At 41.1% G+C, this 13917-nt stretch overlaps 1 protein-coding gene across 10 annotated transcripts in view; it reads left to right on the plus strand.

Moving 5' to 3' along the window:
* LOC310892165 (LIM and senescent cell antigen-like-containing domain protein 1) overlaps positions 1-13917 on the plus strand; it is a 66655-nt gene that overhangs the window by 51167 nt on the left and 1571 nt on the right. For 8 of the 10 annotated variants that reach the window (XM_083819558.1, XM_083819562.1, XM_083819561.1 and 5 more), the window contains exons 3-9: positions 3509-3575; positions 6230-6350; positions 7198-7347; positions 8399-8549; positions 9295-9387; positions 10815-10863; positions 13076-13151. In XM_083819558.1, coding sequence (XP_083675684.1) covers positions 3509-3575; positions 6230-6350; positions 7198-7347; positions 8399-8549; positions 9295-9387; positions 10815-10863; positions 13076-13151 — 707 coding nt within the window. Of the gene's footprint in view, positions 1-3508; positions 3576-6229; positions 6351-7197; positions 7348-8398; positions 8550-9294; positions 9388-10814; positions 10864-13075; positions 13152-13404; positions 13599-13917 lie in introns of those variants that run through there. The other 2 variants (XM_083819555.1, XM_083819563.1) reach the window with 2 other exon arrangements.

Raw genomic sequence — 13917 nt, forward strand, 5'->3', positions numbered from 1 at the left:
TCTCCATACCAGCAAGCCTGCCTGCTGCTGTTGAAGAGATGATGGTTCAGATGATGGCTCAGAAATCTCACCCAGCCTTCCTCTATAGCGGCCTGTACTTGGCATCTTCTGAAGAAAGTGAAGGTCCATATTGTGCCAGCCCTTGCGCCTTTGGGGCTGTTTCAGCTTGGAAATCTTCGGCAGGGCCCTCTCCTCTGTCTCTGCACCCTTTAGGGTGTCCACACTTGTCCTGTGTTGCCAGCATAGCTCTCACCTAGCACTTGAGAGGTCAGTGAGATGATGGCAGTGGAAACCCTGCCATGGTTCCTGGTGGTGCTCCTTAGGGAGAAGGAGGGACAAGGGCAGAGCTTGCTCTTCTTTCACATGAGTTGGTGTAGCACTTAGGCGTGCAAGTCGGGAATGTAATGGGTGACAGCATTTTGGGGGAGAGGGAGGAACAGGAACAGCCCGAAGCAGGTAGAGGGTGGGCTTAGGTTTGCCAGTGCTCCGGAGATGGCTGACAGTGCTCTGAGATGATCTGTATCACCGTGAGGAAACAGTGACTGGAGAAGAAGGGCAGAAAGGTTATCTTCTTCCGACTGGTTTAATGCACCCTTGAACAAGATGCATGTGGAGGTGTGGCCAGGCAACGTGTTTTTCTGAGCAGGTTCCCTGTGGGTAAATGCAGGCATTGTTGGTAGACCTGCATCACTTCGTGTTTGTTCTGTGTCCCGTTTAGCTAAGCCAGTGTTTCTTGGAAATGATTTCGGGAAGTCAAATATTCTCCCCCTGCCTATCACGAGCGTTGCAGAGTTCCCCCAGTTAGTCATTAAGCTGCTTATCACATCTGCACTCAAACGCTGCCATGTGATAAGCTTTCGTGCTGGGTGCTCCACCGTGGTGGGGTGGAACTGGTCGGGCTGCACTGGAAGAAATGCAGGTGTAGGTAGGTCTGCTGCGCTGCAGGACGCGTCTGCAGTCTGCGTTCCCTACAGCCGCTGTCACGCAGTTTTGTAACCCAGCAGAGCGTGCGGTCCTGTACTTACAGCAGAACAGCCTGCTTGCATGGGCAGCTTTGGTGGCACCGTGCCCAGAGGGACAGGTTGTCCCTCTTCGCCTTGTAATTACTCAGTGGCTTTTTCTCAAGACCGTGTTATTCCTGGGTTCAGCAATTGTCCTTCCCTAGAGGTCTGTCCCACCGGGGACCGCGGGCACTTCACCTTCAGACAGCAGAAGTCAGGAGGGATGAAGCCTACCTGGAGTGCAGCTGTTTGTTTAAAGCCCTTTTGGGGCAGTAAGAGCCTCTTTCTATGCCCTTCCAGAAAAAGGCCAGCCTGCTCTGTGCTGAGGGGCGGGGAGATGAAAGGGTTTAGAGAGGTGCAGCCCACGGGGGAAGAAATACAGCAAAATCCTAATGAAGGACTCCCAAGAGTACTCCTATAATTGGGGAATCTGTATTGCTTTGTTATTATAATTATCACTGAAATAGAAAGATGCATGACTTTTGCTTTATGAGGCCTAAATGAGAGGAGAGTTCCTTTTAGTTTTTGTTTATTTTTTTAAGTAGTTTCTAACTACCTATAGCGAGATAAAAGGAAAGTGCAGCTGCAGTGAGCTTCTCAGATTTATTTCTATTCCATTTGCACCTGGAGTGTGTTCTTAAATTGGGCTCTACCAAAAACTACCTTAGAGGAAGTGTCTTTAAAGAAGCAGGTTTTAGGCATGTCTTCCCATGTCCTAGGTTAGTAAAGATGCGGAGATCAGCTGGAGATAATGTTGTGGTGAAATGTTCTGAAATGAAACGCAGAGCTATGCAACTAACCCATGGACCTCCACCAGTTCAATGACCTTGCTTTTAAAATACATGCTGTGGGACTTGTTACGGAAGCTTAAGGCTTTCTCTAGGGGGGGAGCTGCTGGGTCATCCACAAATGCAGCACAAACGAGCCAAGAAGGTTGAAAATACAAACAACACGGAATAGTAACCAACCTGCCCAACACAAACCTGTTTGGTCTGCCCAGATCAACATGTGGTGGCTCTGAAATCCAAGCAGACCCGTGCATCTTCCATTGTACCAACTGTTTACACAAAGCTGGAAGCTTTCTGCTTTTCTTCAGTTTAAAAAGGATTATATTTGGCAGGAAGCAAGCACAATTCTGAACTAACCAATAATTTCCATTAATTTTCATTAGTCAGTCCTCTGTCTCTCAATTTAAAAACAACTACAACAACAACAAACTCCAATTAGAAGTTCATCTGTTTTAGAGTATTACATTGAAAAAAGCCTCGATAAATTGCTAGGATAGACTTCTGGAAGAGTCTGTATATATCTCATATGTCTTTCTGATCCTTGTAGGTGCAGTTCAGGTTGGGCACAGGAATTAAGTTTCTGCTCTCAAGTTTCCAGTGACTTCTAGACTATTTCATTAAATCACAACCCTGCCAATGGCTCTGTATATTGCACAAGTAATTACTATATCGTATTTGATCCTTGAAATTTCATAGTGTAAAAGGTTATTGCTGTATTTGCTATCCATGCACCAAAACTTAATTTGTGGGTAGCATTTTATGCTATTTGCTTTGTTTTGTGTTAGACTCAGTACAAAGAAGGAACTGGGGTTTTCCTGCTATCCCTCTTTCCAGTGTTTTAAACTGAGACATTGAAATCCAAACATACCTAATATTGTCTGTCTGGTTTTAACATGCTAGTTGGCATTTGTGTCTACTAATGATGTGCCTGAAGGTATCTAAACATTTCCCTTCACTTCAGGACATACTCGTCTACATGTTTTTACATATTTCTTGGTTAGGTTGCTAATGCAGTGCTGTAGAATTTTTTTTCCATAGTTTTTTTCTCTGTGAGCTTGAACTACAACTGAACTTCTTTAAGCTTTGAAAAAATTCAGCTCCAAATCCCTTTAGATCAGCTCCCAATTTCATCTAGTCAATTTAGAGAGTTTTGTTTCTTAAAATTCCCTCAAACAACCATTGTGAAGGAAAAGCATTATTTCTCTGTATGTTTGGCTGTACTGCTCCATAAATTGTGAGGATTTCTGTCCCTGGGGGTTCTTCCTCCCCCCAGACTTACTTCCTCCAGTGTGCTGGGCCATTCTTACAGGAAATGCAGAGTGGGGAAGGGATCAAATGGGTTCAGAGAAAATGCTTCCCCCCAGGAAAGGTTTTCGAAAGCTAATTTCCTGCCCAGAATCCTATCGGTTGCATCAGATTGTTGTCAGTCTGTCAAAATTCAGGCATCTGTTGTGAGGTAAAGGGGTGAGAAAAATGCCACATGCTCTAAACAGTATTAAAGGATTAGTGTTTTATTAATGCCATGTGCTGACTAGTAGCTGACTTAAGGTGGGTGAATTTGGTGCCCGTTTCTCTAGCAGATGGTCAGGTTTGTTTTTTTGTGCAACTCCTCATCTTCTGCTACCCAGTTGCATCTGGAAACATCCTGGTATGTTACAGTATTTATGTCAAGGGCATGCTCCTAATCCCTCTAACTCTCGGCTTGTTTTCCATTTGCAGTTTGAAGGGAGGAAGTACTGTGAACATGATTTTCAAATGCTTTTCGCCCCTTGCTGCCATCAGTGTGGTAAGTTTTACGTTGAGGCAAAGTGCTTCCCACTGATCACAAATGGGAAGTCAGCGTATTGCTGGGGGAAGATGTGCAACCCTTCTGTATCTCCTCTGGGAGGTGGCCCCACACATCTGAACTTCCAGAATGAACTAGGCTTCAGAGAACCTGGGGAGCTGCTTTTCCTACAGGTCATCAATCAGTAGGTTTTTTAAAAAAGGTTTGCGTTATTTGAGTGAACAGCTAAGCTGTTGGTCCAGTGACCCAATGAACAGACCATTTCATGGTTATCTGTACCTACATGCATGTGCTTATATTCAGCCCTTCTCATGCAGCTGAAACCCTCCAGCGAGTCTGTCATCCCTTTTGACAGTTATAACCCATCCGTGTTGTCCTCCTCCATGGAAGCAGGGACAGTCTTCATCATCTACTCTTACCATCAGCTGATGAGTCAGCTGGTCCCCTTTCATATTTCTGAAACAAATTCCTTCAGCATCTGATGTCTAACCTGTGTAACGCTGAAGGCTGCCTTTTGTCAATTTGTCTGATGATGTAAATGCTTGCGTATCTGCTACGCTGTAATCAATTGCCAGGTTTTTTACCCTCTGTGTTCTCTGTGTGTGACACATTTGCTTGGGCAGGGCTGAGAAGTCATTACTGTACCATTGCTTGAGCTGGTCGGGAAGCTCTTGTTTTTCCGCGGTGCCTTGGCAAGCCGCTACAACTTCTGCTTATCTTAGTAAGGCCTTTCCCTTGTGCAGAGGGAGGGGCTGGGTGCTGGGAAAGGGGGAAGCAGATGTTCTGGAGCTTTGAATTTAAAGCTGCAGATTTGAACAAGGAGGGGAAAGGGAAGAGGAAGAAGGGGCTTAATGGTGATATCTGAGCAAACCTGAAGTATGCGGCAAACCAGAAAGTGTCTCACTTCATTCCGTCTGCAGGCAGGCCAGTCACTTCCCAAGCATGAGGACCTGTTGTATTCCTCCAGTCACTCTGCAGCCCCCTTCCTTTGTCCCCTTCCTGCTCCTCTGTGCCAGGGCTTCCCCGTCTGCATCCCTGCTTCTGGCCTGCAAAGGATTTTCGCAAACCCTCCTCTCTAACCTCTTCAAACAGAAAGTGCTGCTCTTCCTGCACGCCAGCATTGTTCACACACGGCTCCTCTCTGTTAGCACTGTTACTCGCCTTTGGTGGGCTGGGCAGAGGAGGCTTTACCTCTTCAGCACCCAGGAGCCTTTTGCAGGATACCAGAAGCTGTTCTGGTCCCAGGCAGAGGGGTATGGAGGAGCTACACCATGTATCTCCAGGGTTTCTCCTGCCCAGCTCCACATCTAAAACAGCTTCAGCTGCTCCTACCCTGGCTCCTCATAGCACCGGCTCTGTTAAAAGCTCATCAGTTTTACGGACTGACTTGTTCTGACAGATGGGTTAAAAGTAAGTGACTTTGCTGGAGGGTGTGACTGGCTGGCTGGGCTGCCTCCCAGGTCACTCTGCTCTCTTACCTACAGCGCCTTATGGGTCCTAACTGAAACTGGGCTTTTCCAGTGTTTGGATTTACTAAGGGTGGCCAAAATCAACAGGGCTGTTGTCAGCAGTGATGCCTCAAGCTTTCCTGACGTTTTTAGAGTCCATCAGGTTTTATTCTTGAAAAGCTATGACTTCATGGGAATGCCACAGAGTTGCATGCTAGACTTCCTTTCATCCACATCTGTTATCTGATGGATCGCTCCTCTTTGACAGCTGTTTGATTTGTAGGCTCTTTGGAGCCACGATTCAGCCTTCCTCAGCACCAGGAAGCTGAGCTCCCAGCACGTTTTAGGCAGAGTGCTCTGGGGCACTGCTCAGGGGCCTCGGCTACAACGTCCATGTAGGGAACAACTAAACACGTGTCCCGTGTGTGGTGGACATGGCTCCACTGCCTGTGCAGTGGAGTCACACAGTGCATGCACAACGGTAATTTTAACACTTTTTCAATGCCTTGCAGGACAGGACTCCTTGTGGTAGGTTAGAAGTTGTTGTGTGTGTTGGATTTACTGTTTAGTAAGTGCATTCTCCCACTGCATCTTTGCACTTTGACTTCATAGTTGTTGTTGTTTTTTTTTTTTCTTTTCTGTTTTTTCCAGTAGGTCCAACGCCACCCAAGCTCAGTTCGGTTGTGCTTAGAGTATAGAGCCCCTTCAAGGCTAGATTACAGACCTAGTGGAGTAGAAGCCACTACTGTGTAAATGACAATTTAAAATTGTCCTCTTCTATAAGAGGAGAAAGGCAAAGATGATAAGGAGACAAGAATGCCATATTATATAAAGAACTCTGTATATTTTGCAAGAGTTTGAGATCAGATGAGAAAAAAAACAGATAAAGGACTGGAAAAGGATAATTGCAGAGAGAAGGTGGAAAAAGGCTTATATATAAAGAACAGAAGGTTGTCCATCAGCAAGGACATCTGCTTCTGACCCACAGCACAAAAAAAAAAAAAAAGCAAACAAAAACAACCCAAATTACAGAGTTTAGAACCAGAACTGCAACACTGAAATTATTAATATATTCTACCAGATTTGGGGGGAGGTGGGCAGTATATGAGGAGAGGATGATGATGCAATTGTAGTGATTCACTTGTGGGTTTCTTTTAACTTTGTCTAGCGTGGTATTGTAAATTCTTGTCATTGTGTTTCTTACAGGTGAGTTCATTATTGGTCGTGTTATTAAGGCTATGAACAATAGTTGGCATCCAGAATGCTTCTGCTGTGACATCTGCCAACAAGTATTGGCAGATATTGGATTTGTCAAGAATGCTGGGAGGTAGGTCTTCATCCTTCTGTTACTGCTCATGAATAAAATGAAATGAGAGGTGGGACTTAGAAGTTATGGCCCTTAAAACTTTCCAGTTGAGATGGAGTAACTGAAGTGGCTTTTATGAGAAAAAGGTCTAAGGGTGCATCACAAAATTAAGAATGAATAGCTTAAAATATGCACATAAAATCTTAACCATTTATCTACCTCAACACCAGATTACTTGTCAACACCAGGTCTCATCTGTACCCGGTGACATTTCAGGATTGGTAGGGTACATTCTGATCAGAGAGACAACATTCAGATGTAGAAGTATTGTATTTTTTTAAATCAATTTTTGTTTTTCCAACATTGGCTTCCAATTTGGGTCCAGTTCAGCACCTTATTCATTAATAAATGTTTTCAGCTCATCGGGATCCTTCACTTTTTTACCAGCTGTGATCACAAGGATGTTTTGCAAGTGGATTATATGGCCATGGACTTCATAAGTTTAATATGACATACATGGTTGTTTTTATAGAATTAGGACCTGTGTGGCCATCCAGCTTCCAAGCTAAATTTTTAAGAGTTTGAGAGTAAAATATTCAGCAGTGAGAATCTGTAGTGAACATTGTTTTCTGTGTTTTGACACAGCTTAAATTCAAACAAGTTGAAGAAATGATAGTTCTGTGGTGATTGGAAATACAGTGATAGCCCTCCTTCTTCTGCACTTGGTTTACCTACCAAAGAAATTGTTTTAAAGACTTTTTCTTCCAAAAAAGGCTGATTGAAATGAAGTTCTAATAGATGTTTGATTTATATTTTTCACGGTACTAACTGGTGCTGGTACTTACCTATGTTTTTTATGTTGTTTCAGACATCTCTGCCGTCCTTGCCATAACAGGGAAAAGGCCAGAGGCTTGGGAAAGTACATTTGCCAGAAGTGTCATGCCATTATTGACGAACAGCCTCTCATATTCAAAAATGATCCTTATCACCCTGATCACTTCAACTGTGCAAACTGCGGGTAACTTGAGTTCTGCAAAGGAAGACAAGAAAATGCTGTTTTTATTTGCTTCTTCCGTTTACATTTTAAAGTGAAATCCAGTACTGTTAAACAGTCAAAAGGGAGAGCTTTGGGTTGCATTGTAGCCAGATGTGTGTCTGGTTATCGCTTTTGGGACGGTGGAGTTAGATATTTAGTTCAAACAACAGCTGATATGTTAGGCAGTAATGAAAGATTGTAATCTGCAGCATTTTCTTAGGAAATACGAAGTCTGGGCACAGGTAAATGGTTTTGTAGCAGCAAAATGATTGATAGCTTCTTTTTCTGCAACAAAGGGTAGGAAAGTGATCCTCCTTAGCTGCTTGAGTTACTATCTTGCCCATGTTATTTCTTTTTAGCTGAGTTGCATGAAAAATTTTGTTCTTTCCTTTTAAAGACATTTTCTTAGAAGCTTTCCCTTACCTCATTTTATCAGCTTCTGCAACTGTAGTCTACATAGCTTCATGTTTCTACATCCTCCCCAGATGCACAGATCAGGGGACATTGTAGGATATAGCACACATTATTAGTTGTTTATTTTTGGTACAAAGGAAGCTATCGTTTCAGTGCTGTAGCAAAGGCTGATTTGAAAATCAACCTGTAGTATTGCGTCAGTGCCAGTGTCAGCTCATATTTTTCTTTCTCTGATGTTTTATACCACAGGGAAAATGTAAAGAATTGCATTTTCCTTTCAGTTTATGTAAAGCTAAAATAAACAGGTGATAAGAGGACCAGAATAGAAGCCAAGCATGACTACAGCTTTCAAACACGTTTGAAAACAGCTCAGTAGCTATTTTCAGAGAGACTTAATGCATTGTACTTAGCAGGGTTTTCTCAGTTTACTATGGAATCAGTCTTGTTTCAAAAAAAAAAAAAAATGAATTGCCATATTTGATGCTGCTAGATCCATTATTGTAGTATAAATCCAATTTCTAAAACAAATGCTAAAAATTAGATTATCTCCAGAAACTCTCAAGAGTTGAAATCATTCAGTTCCTTTATTCATGCTCTCAATTAATTAACTTTTGAACAGGAAGGAGCTTACTGCTGATGCTCGTGAGTTGAAGGGAGAATTATATTGTTTACCCTGCCATGACAAAATGGGTGTCCCCATCTGTGGAGCATGTAGAAGACCAATTGAAGGACGAGTGGTGAATGCTATGGGCAAACAGTGGCATGTGGAGGTAAACAATAGCTGATACATTGTCTTTCACAAATGTAAATATTAACATACCTGGAATATTGCTGATCAGTCTACATGAAAGGATTAGAAAAGTATGCAGGAATAATGAGTATATACATTCTCCTAATCCTATTTTCAACCTTCTCATGTCTGGTCTTTCACTGTGAAATGAGAGTAATTTCCAACCTTGCAGAGACCTTTGACTGTGAAGCTAAAATCATTAATCAGAGGAAGCACTGCCAGGCCCTTATAGAAGAAAATTTCACAAAGTGAAGAGCGGGATATATGGAAAGGCAGTAAAGTTCTGTGATAACTGTAATATTACTGGGCACCATAATATTCTTAAGTCTTTCACAGTTAACCTGCTACAGGTAAAGCACTTCATGGGAGGGTTTCATATTTCAAGGGCATGTACAAGACTTAGTTCCATATCTTCGTTTTAAATTAGGAAGATAAGTGGTCTATTCCTTTTGTTTAGAAAATCTCCTCCAGCAAGAGCTTTCTTCACAAGAGTGTAATGATGGTGCTTATTATTTAATCTCTCTTCATTCTGTTCGTTGATAACACATCACTTTGCTTCCTTTTTTTGTAACTTTTGGATTGAAATGTTGAAGACAAGTTTTAATTCTCCTTTTCAAGAGAATCAGTGGCTCAGTAGACGTGACATTCACATTGTTTGATTTGCTTTCCAGAAAAAATACAGTTACTTCCAAGTAATCCAAAAATGTATATAATTTTCTTCATAGCATTTTGTTTGTGCGAAATGTGAAAAGCCATTCCTGGGTCATCGTCATTATGAGAGAAAAGGCTTGGCATATTGTGAAACCCACTACAATCAGGTAAGGTTGCATATTTTTAGAAATTGTGTTGTTAAACTCATGTATTGATTTTATTAAAGGAGATGGAAGACCATAGATATTCTTCTGATTTCTCATAATCACCTGTGGTTATAAAGCTAATTAGCAGATGTTCTGTTGCAGTTAATTTATATCGGTTTCTCTAATTATAAATCTGGCATTGAAAAACATAACTGCAGGGATTTCACAAAGACTAGATGGGCTAATCAGTATCGAGTTGTTCTTCAAGCTTAGTGGCGCTTATGTAGAGCTGTTTCAAGCTTTTGCATATCTGCGAGATGAGAGCAGCTAATAACACCGAATCTTTCCCAAGAAATATAAGAAGATTTGCCATTCAGGAGCTGTGGTTTGACACGAAGCCTTTGTGAGTAGCGTGTTTTTTTTCTGCTACTCTAAGATGATCCTATGTTAGGATACACAGCATCACCCAGCTCATTCGTTCAGCTGCCTAAGACTACAAAGACTTAATTTGTCAGAGGACACCACCTAGTGACCACTTGCATTTAAATAAGAGCTATATACAGTTCCCTGCAGACGCCCTTAATTGTGCAGTGCAGCACTGTAAGGTATAAACCATTATTATTTGGAAGCCAACCACAAGGTGTCACGTACACACCTTTGCTTGGCTGAAGTAGGCATTATCTCTGGGAGTTGTAAGGCATCTGCTAATTACAGATGGATTCTTAATTTGTCAGCGATGAAGGGCAGATGATTGAAATGTTGCTGGCACACTTGTAGGCAATAAATGCCGTGACATTAGTAGAAATAGCTGCATCCATGACAGGGCAAGAACGTACACCAGGCAAGAGTTGTATGTTGAAGGAATGTCATTCGCTACATCAGCTCCTACAGTTAGAAAAAAAATACATGAAATTTTGGGCATACAAAACCATTCATAGATAGTTACATTGTGGACAGATGTTAAGTATGGAAATGGAATGAAGGATTTCTGGCCTTTTATTTATTGATTGATTGATTTTAAGAAAAATAAATTAAGCATAGCATTTCCTTACAGCTTTTGCCAGAAAAAGTAGCATGTTGTTCTAGTCTTGCTTTTAAGTCCAAATGTTAAATTGGATGATTACTAAAGATCTGTATGTGACTTTGCTGTATTTTAAATGTTCAGGATTAGAGAAATAGTAAAACAAAACAACACAACATTTTTAGAGTGTCAAGCAGATGTAAACAGATGTTTTCATCTTCAACATTACAGAGACTTTTTCTGATAAGATGATGCAAAACTTAATTGGAAAACAAAAGCAGACCTGCTAATTTTCTCTTTTTTTTTACTGAAATAAACAGTAAAGCTACTGTGCCCATCAGCCAAAATAGAGTGTTTTGTTATTTTGAGAAGCTACTCTTGATAAAATCATTCAATTAAAAATTCATTACTTCTCCTTCCTCTTCAGCTGTTCGGTGATGTTTGTTTCCATTGCAATCGTGTGATTGAAGGAGATGGTAAGCACTTTTCTGACTGTTTTCTTAACGTTACATTTTGATGGAAGTTCTTTCTTAACAGCAGAAGTAAGGCCGTTGTTGAATCCCTGGCTGTTCTCATTAAACCAAAACAGGCCATTATCTTGATCAGAAATTAGGATAGATCTGATTAGTCAGAGGCCAAATAGTAGGAAGACCTTGTAGTGAATGTTTTGTGATAGTGGAAGATCACCCAGCGTCTAAAGAGAGCTGTGGTCAGCTGGAAACCCTTTAGTAACAAGGAAAGGCCAGGGATGCTGGGAGATGCACTGGTGGCTTCCTGCCCCACCTACCTTAAAAATGAACACATGCAACTGTGAGAATGACTACATTGGCATCTTCTCAAATGAATTTAGGGATCATGATCCGGATTTGAAAAAGAATTTAGATATTTAAAGATTTAGGTGGGCTTTCTAATGGTTTTTTTTAAGTGCCTAACTTTCATTATTTCAATCCACTTCCTGGAGGTATTTGCCTATCTATCTCAGGCACCTGTCTTTTGAAAATCTAGGCTGATGATAATTTCACAAAACCAGGAAGGAATTGTAAAGATCTGTCCTGTGAAGGCATAAGCGGAAATGAGTGCTTTAATTTTGGGGGGCAGGGGGAGGGATTATTTTGGATGCTTTTTGGCATTTTATCATAGCTGGTTGTCCAAAGGCAAATCATTCTACCTGCAATAATGCCACATTACTTTGTTCCTGGTTACACCTGCCTGAAGTAAACACTGTAATACCAATGTTAGCCTCACCTAAACCAAAGCTATTAGCAAAGTGGGCGGAAGCCTCTAGCTTTTAAAAGGAGCCATAAGGTAGTTCATAGTCATGTAAATATAGGGTGAGACCCACATTCTGGGAATGTGCTTTCCCCACATTTTTGGGACTGGACTGTACCTGCAGAACAACAATCCAGAAGGCTTTGGAGGAAGCTGTATCTTCCCCTTCGCTGAAATCCTGAATGAAGAGAACTGGGGCTTGAAGCGAATGAATAACTCAGCCTTGCCTGATCACCACATCTCTGTGTGTTTCTTACGTTACATCGTGTAATCTGACTCCCATATTGTATGTGTCAGCCACTGAACTGAACAGATTGAAATGTCGTCATTTCTTTATTTTCATGGTGTGTCTTCAATTATTCTACATTTCTTCTTTCACTCCTGCACAGAAATTTGACACTGCTGTCACAAATGATGAGTATCCAGTACTTTATTTTCTCTCTCTCTGGTGAAACAGACATCTGTGGCAACAGTTTTTCAAGAGAGTGTCTATGACTGTATTGGAGAGGTTGCTTATAAGCGAAGACTTTCATCTGCTTAGTATTATTTTGGCAAGCGGGTGAATAACTGTATGCTTCTGTGGATGTGCTTGGCCCAATAGTGTAGGAAAAAAAAGTTTTGCATGACAATGTGCTGGTTCTGTTTGCTGCTGACAAAATGTTGCATTTTAGGAGAAAAGCATTGCATTGCCCTGGATCCTCTACATTTGGTTAAAAAGAGAAGCAAGTTTTGGCAAGGAACATTGGGAAGGTATACTGTGAAAGAGAGGAGGAACAGAAAAGAGAGATAAAGAACAAAGAGAAAAAGCTTTCTCTCCAAAACAAAGAGTAAAAATATATTCATGTTTATCATGATAAAGTGATTTATCTCGTTAGTCCATAACTTTTTTTCACTTTGGTACCTCTGATTTACCAGCAGTGTCCTGATTCCTAGCTTCAAGTTAGTTTCTTCAGCCAGGCAAGTGCTATAGTTGATGGCACTGCGGTCTGAGCAGGGTCTGGGGAATGAAACAGAATAAAAACATAAACACCCTTTTGCTGGATTGCTTTTCAGCTGAAAAAGTCTCCTGGTCATGTTTGAAACATGGCCTCATAAAACAGTTGCCTGAGGTCAGCATGCTATGAGATGAGGTAGAAGCAAGCAACGCGAGTCAGAAATTTGTTAAAATGGTCTTGCTGGTGACCATAGCATTGTATGTACCCTCAGAGACAGCTTTATCAACACTTCATGGTCCCACTGCACAGCATTCACATGTACCTATGTGCCTTCCTAGTCTTGCCATGTTATTGTTATGGTCCTCAATACTTGATATAAGAATCAAATGATTGTTCTTCATGTCTCGTGAACATTACAGCTTTTTCTTTATATGTATATTTTTTGTAATGCTAATGATTTCCTTTTTCTTTTCACTTGCTCTAGTTGTGTCTGCTCTGAATAAGGCATGGTGTGTGAACTGTTTCGCTTGTTCAACCTGCAACACTAAGTTAACACTCAAGTAAGTTTATTGATAGGTGTGATGCCTTCAAAATGGATCGGTGGTTATCTTTACAGTGGAAATGTTGCTGTAGTTTAACTGTTACGGTACAAAAACCATACAATCAGCACTGAGAAAATTGCGCCTGTTTCTTCCTCTTGCTCTATTTACTAATCTACATCTTTTTCAGCTGTCTGTTCAGTTCTTCCTTCAGTTAAGTCTTCTTAACTCTCCTCCTTTTCTGTCCCTTTATTTTTTCTGTTTAACTCTAAAGGGATAAGTTTGTCGAAATTGATCTAAAACCTGTCTGCAAACATTGTTATGAGAAAATGCCAGATGAATTTAAGCGACGCCTTGCCAAACGGGAACGTGAAGCGAAGGATAAAGAGAAGCAGAAAAAGAAAAAGCCAATCTGTCTGTAAACTTTTTTTCCTTCTCACCACCACCTCTGCTCCTTTCTTCTTTGGTTAGTGCTAAGGGTGCTTTTATTTAAAATTTTTGCATGCATTCATGGCAATCAAAACCAAAATATTTTTCACACAACTGCAAACTCGGAATAATGTTATTTCATTATCTTATGTTTAGTCTGCCTTGCTCTGCAATGAGATTTGAAAGGCCTTTTAAGTGACACAGCTAATAAATATGGACACTTGGGAGAAGACTGCATAACTCGCATGCAGTACTGTAATTACTGTCTACAATGTATATAACCTTGTGGCAGTAACTTCATAGACATGTATAAATTGGAGCTGTATTTTTTTGTCTGTGCACATATGCTATGATACTT

The sequence above is a fragment of the Anser anser genome (assembly GCF_964211835.1).
Source record: "Anser anser genome assembly, chromosome: 1".
In the NCBI taxonomy this organism is placed as follows: Eukaryota; Metazoa; Chordata; class Aves; order Anseriformes; family Anatidae; genus Anser; species Anser anser.